The sequence below is a fragment of the Pelmatolapia mariae genome, linkage group LG10_11 (genome assembly GCF_036321145.2).
Source record: "Pelmatolapia mariae isolate MD_Pm_ZW linkage group LG10_11, Pm_UMD_F_2, whole genome shotgun sequence".
Taxonomy (NCBI): domain Eukaryota; kingdom Metazoa; phylum Chordata; class Actinopteri; order Cichliformes; family Cichlidae; genus Pelmatolapia; species Pelmatolapia mariae.
Window position 1 is genome coordinate 19,700,730 of NC_086236.1, and position 6,000 is coordinate 19,706,729.

The window sequence follows — 6,000 nt, forward strand, 5'->3', positions numbered from 1 at the left end:
GGCTATCGTAGGGAGGCGCCTCGCGGAGTGATACGTATTGTGCTTCAACATAATATTACCGTATTGTGTGTGTATAACCTCTTTTTAAGTTTTGTGGATATTATACATGGTTATGCTGAGGATATGTCGGCCAATTTCCACTGGAAATGCCTTTTGGTTAAACTGTCAGCAAGGAATTTGCACTGTTACATTTTTATATAACTTTAATGCACATAAAAACAGCTGCTTGTTTAAGTGAAAATACATTGATGGGTTTTTTTGCACTAATAAAGTTGTGGAGTTGTAAAGTATTTTGTCTAGTGTCAGTTATATCGTCAGTTATATCGTTATCGCAAATTTTCAAATGTATATCGTGATAAATATTTTTGGTCATATCGCCCTGCTCTATTACGCAATTAAATGTGCTTTCTGTATGTGTAAATGTAAATCACTTCTCAAACAGAAAGTGATCGACTGATTCTCAGACTAACTTGTTACAGTTTAGCTCCAAGTTCGCAAAGAAGAGTGGAAATAAAGTGAATTCCAAGTTGCTGCTCGGTTTTCGTCACTAATGCCACAACATTAACTTCTAAGTTTAAGCTAAGAGCTCAATTTGGACTTGCAGCTGTGAGTTCTGATGGTCGTCACGCGCAACGTAGGAGGTGTTGATGCTATTCTGCTGTATCGGTGCAGGGTCTCGCAAATTTTGCTCTGCTTTATTTAAATACTCCACTACACTATCCCAGCTCCTCATTGTTTTAGATATGAATAATGTAACACTACTGATGTTGTCTTCAGATGTGTTTTTCGCCTCAGGCAGCCAACACCATGCAGGGCTGCTTGGTATTTGTTTTCCTCAATAGAAGTTTGTTTTTTCGTTGCCACAGGAACATACTTGACAAACGAGGCCAAAGGAGCGGATGATGCCCCCGATGCCGACACAGCCATCATCAACGCTGAGGGCAACCACGCGCACGCGGAAGAAAAGAAAGAATACTTCATTTAGACTGCAGGGGGAGCTGTGCAGCTCTTGCCTTCTCATTTCCTTCTTTTGATCTCTGTACTTCTTATTCTCTCTTTCCGTCTCCCACTTTTCTTGTTCTCCTCCGGCCACTGGCCCCCATTATGTCAACAAGGAACCCACAGGCAGTCCACAAACAGACAAGTTCCCAGTGTGTTTTCCTGTTATTTCCTTCTGTTGAAACGATTTCTGTCATTTGCATCTTGTCCTTTATTGTCCCATTGGTTTGGGGTTTTTTGTTTGTTGTATTTTGCTTTTGGCAGATGTTTTTCACTGGCAGCTTGCTGTTGCTGCTGAAGTTGCCCCTTTGTCACTTCCTCATCTTCAACATGAATACCTAGAAATCTGTAAATCTACCATGACTGCTCCTTAGCCCTCTCGTTGGTCTTTACTCCTCTTCCCCACCAAGCAGACACCCAAACACATATTCCTGTTCACACACATCCACAAACACATATCATCTCTCACATCAACACGGTGCCTAAAAATACAGACGCCATTGAACTTCTGTCAATGCCTTCATGTATCGTCTGTCAGTAGCAATGTAAATGCTTTGTAGATGGTTACCTTGGCCATCATCCCATTGCTTAGCTCACAGCTTTTGATTACGCATCGAATCTTTTTTTCTCTCTCTTTTCTTTTTCTTTTTGAATGACGATTTGTGCTATTTGCGCCTTATACATGTCTGTCACACTAAATATGGTACTTTTAGGTGATCCACCTTTCCCTATTCCATCTCCCTCTAAAAAGAGTTGTAATTAAACCGTTGACCCTTGTAAGATACGAAGAAGGATTTGTGTAACACTGTAGCAAGGTTTATCAGATACAGTAAGTGTACAATATGAGTTGCATTATTAGGGTAGGAGTAATAAAGGGTAGTGTGGTATTGTTTAGAGCAGAGAAAAACACACCAAAAATATATGAAAGATGCTAGGTCAAGCGTTCCTTTTCAGCAAGCATAATCAAGTATATAAAACCACTTGCTAAATCTGCTGCCCAGGTACTTTTACCTGTATAGTCCTGCACCGTCCAGGCAGCGGTTTAGCAAAACACCATCACCTTCAGTGTCATCTGGACAGCTTACGGTAGTTTTCCATGTGTTTTCCATAAAGGGTTCAGGTGTGCAGAAAGAGTCACTCTCCTCTCTCTGTATAGGCTGTATAAATTGTATTCAAATAACTTTACCTTTTCACTTTGAATAATTTGGTTATCGTTTGTCACATTGAAATTATTTTAAGGCTTGAGGAACCCGTGAAATGTAAACTCAACCATAAGGTGTCAAAACAAGACCAGACCAATAACATCTGTTTGATTACTGTCATTTTTTTTATTCTGTCACCTTCAAATTTATTTTTAAATAGTTTTTAATAGTTTAGTGAAGCTGCCCTCATCAGCTTGTCATGCTTTTTATGCCTATTTTCCCAGTCTGTCTCCATTAGCTCAACTTTAATTTCCATTTCACGGGGTCTTCAAGAAAAAAAAGAGAATAGAAAAAGAAACAAATGGTGTGAGTGCTGGGTCATGGATCTGCAGGGGCCTCTTTTCCAAAACTTAAAAAAAACTGAAAACAAATAGAAAAGCACAAAATTGTCTGAATGAGTTACTGTGTTCATTTGCCAACAACTAGATCGCCTTGTGAACGGTTCTTTCATTCAAATGGGTAACGAGAAGATGACAAGGCTGTCTTTGATTCAATTCTGAAGAAAAAAAAAAGTGCAGTGCATCTTTTTGAAAATGTAAGCTAAATCATGTTTTTATATTTAAAAAGAAAATGTTTCTAATATTTTTTTGGTTTTAATGGTTAAGCTCCCTGCTGTATATTGTGTCTGCTACAATGTGGTTGGTTGTGAAAATTGCTGTTAAATTCTGGATTCCTGTATTTGCTCAAATATGTATATTAGCCACCTTATCTAATTACTTTTTTTTCCATTACATTATCCTCATTAGAGACATTTTAAAACAAATGTATTTTTGTTTTGGCACAAGGCATGTATATAATGTGTGAGAACTAAATTTTGGTAATACACATTAGCATGTTTTTGTTTGGTTCTTTTTCATGTTTAATTTATTTGAAATTGAAATTTATTTAAGAGAGAACCACAATGAAGATGATATATTTGTACCTTGATTTTGGGAAAACGGTGGCTTTGTGTGTTTGTGGCCTGACCCTAGTTGCTCCAAATCTGAAGAAGTTGATGTTCTAGGACATCTGGCAAATCAAACACGCAAAACTCTGGAATAAGCTGCGGTAATAGAATTTGGAGCTGAAATCAAAAGAAACAATACCTCCATGCCGGTGGCAAGAAAGTTTCCACATATTAAGACAGCCATGACGCGTCATAGTCAGCAACCTTTCATCTTTCATAAGTTTGGAGAAGTTTGGCTTTGAAGGAATGATCCTAAATGCTTAAAAGCAAGGCACTAGTCTACTACCAGGGAGCAAATTATAATCAAGGGCAATAATATTTTGGGCCCAATTGTCTCCATTTTGGTGGTCTATTTACAACATTATGCAAATAGGGTCAGCAAAAATCTTTTGTCTGTATTTTGTTACTCAAGCGCTGCTCGAGTGAGCCACAAGTTGGGAATAATGAGGTCAATCTGCTCAGTTTTACCTTTCATCATCGATGTAGGATTTAGGTTGTTTTTGACATTTTAATACATTTTAAAAGCAATTATTTGTTTGTTTTGAAAATAAAGAAGCTTTGCCACAGTTTCCATATCTCACACTTTTAGTGCACTGAGCATATCACTATATACAGGTTCAACTTCAGCGTCACCACAAATGCTCTATACAAAGTGTTCTAGACTAACATGGTCCTAGCAAACCTTGGGTTTTACATGTGTAGATACATTTCTTACAATGATTTAACATCTTTCTCTTTCTTTCTTTTTTTTTTTTTTGGTTTTTGTATCTCGTTCTATTCATTGTGTCTTAAATCACTGATGGTGTCGATCACACTTGGTGTTGCTTTACAACTCCAACTTTGAAACAGGAAAGTAGTTGAATGAATTTGTTGATTCTGAAGTCAGAGAAACAAGTTAGGCGGTTTCATATCAAACACACTGAGAATCAACCGGGTCTGCAGTGATGAGTTGATGCTGGCATTAGTAATAAAACAGTTGCCATTTACTCAAGTATGCACTCTGACCAATGTGGTGGATATTTCTTAGTAATTAGTAAAATCTGTGCTTTGTTTTGAGGTTTGTTTTTTTTTCTTTCTGAAACTCACATGTAAATATTTGTTTTGACATAATAGTAATGAGCTAATTTGTTGCAAATGGATTTTTATAATCATTAGACCAAACCTGAATCTTGTTTAATTTGTTATTTTAGCAGCCTGGCACATACGACCATGCACTACGACAGGATCAACTGTAGCTCCGTTATATCTTGGCTATCTTTGTTTTATTTCTGTATTGTTGTCGGTTGAAAATAAGCTTTAAACGTGTTGCCTCCTTGATTTTCAACGTTTATCAGTTAGGTTAATATTCACTAGATCACAAGCCTTTAATTTCATCCTGGCAGCAAGACAGTAAAGGCACTAACAGAGCCGCAGTGCCATTTTCATTGGGCACAAGTCCATTTTGTGGGATTGTAAGTCTCTAATTTCCTGGCTCCAAACAAACCCGCTTTCTTCAACTGAAGGTGCGAGTCAGGGAGCTGCGGTTGTGCATTTATGCAGATTTAACAGTGCAATACTGGCAGTAATTTCGACATGAAATTGCACCCAGTTTTGTGAACAATTTCCAGGTTGGCGGAGACACAAACAAGCCTGTGCAAAATCACATTAAAAAAAAGTTTCATGTATAGGCTACAGTTTTGCCTAGGATTTGTCAGGTTGAAATGCACAAAACGCACACCTTTTACGGGATGTAAGCTGCTTGCAGTGGGTTAAATTGGAAGATTGTTTATAGTTTCACAGTTCCTCGTGGGTTTGTGAGACCATTCGCTTTGAGTTGATAAAACTTTTATCTGTAATCATCTCGTGTGTTCTGTTCTGAATGCAAAAGACGGTAACTGTATGATCTCAAATTACTGTTACTATTAACAATGTGGGCTGATACAGTATATTGTTGCCTAAAAAATGACCAGATTACAGAGTATCTTATAAAGTCACATTAAAACACATATTTGAAAATCTTTATATTAGTGCCTTGTGACTCTGCACCTGAATTTTGCCACTGAACCACCCTCCTGGGCTCATTTAAAGAGGAATCAGACAAGTTGATGCGATGTGTGATTAATAAAGCTTTACAAGCCTGCTAAAAAAAGACACTCGCTTCATCGTACCACGCTGACCTCGAAGCAAATCGGGTCACCAAACATCGCAGGCAGTAATGACACACACATATTTTTTTAACTTCCAGGAAATTAGAGGCCCACGTTAGTATTCAAAATATTAAAATCCGCTTAGAATCAGAAGCGAGCGTAATGGACACTTTGGGTTATAGTCTGTCAGAAATTCTCCTTTTTTTAATCTTATGGTTTATATTTTTTTAATACATGAGTTTAATGGCAAATGTGTTCTCTACAGTAGTGCTTGTAACATGACATGGCCTGTTCCTGTCCCATCTCCCTTCCTCTGGCTCTTCAGATGTCCTTGCTGTACAGTATGGCTTCAGTGCACTTCTCTATCACTCCGCAATAGTGACACAAGAATCAATCAGCCCAATTTCTTTACTGTCACACCGATGACAACATGTGACACAATCGCATGTAGTGATGTTTCTTTTTTATTATTATTATATCTGTTTTTTTTGTTTTGCATCTCAGGAATATATTTCATTTAGATTTTGTTTGTTTGTTTGTTTGTTTCCTGTCTTAAAATGGGGACTTGTGAGCACTTTTCACTCTGCTAGTCCCTGTGTGCTGACACCATGTATTTTTTGAGTTTTAAGATTATCACAATGATAATAAAAAATGATTCAGTGACTCTTCAATAATTCTGTCACCTTGCTGTCATTGGAATATTAGACTAAGGAAACCTTTTTTTTTT

The 6,000-nt window shown here is 37.5% G+C and overlaps 1 protein-coding gene across 2 annotated transcripts in view; it reads left to right on the forward strand.

The window, feature by feature from the left end:
* The window catches only part of cadm2a (cell adhesion molecule 2a), a 199,465-nt gene extending 198,189 nt beyond the window's left edge, over positions 1 to 1,276 (forward strand). For both annotated transcript variants that reach the window (XM_063485532.1, XM_063485534.1), the window contains one exon: positions 867 to 1,276. In XM_063485532.1, the coding sequence (XP_063341602.1) occupies positions 867 to 985 (119 nt within the window). In that variant the 3' untranslated portion in view covers positions 986 to 1,276. The remainder of the gene's footprint in view (positions 1 to 866) is intronic.
* The last annotated feature ends 4,724 nt before the right edge of the window (positions 1,277 to 6,000 follow it).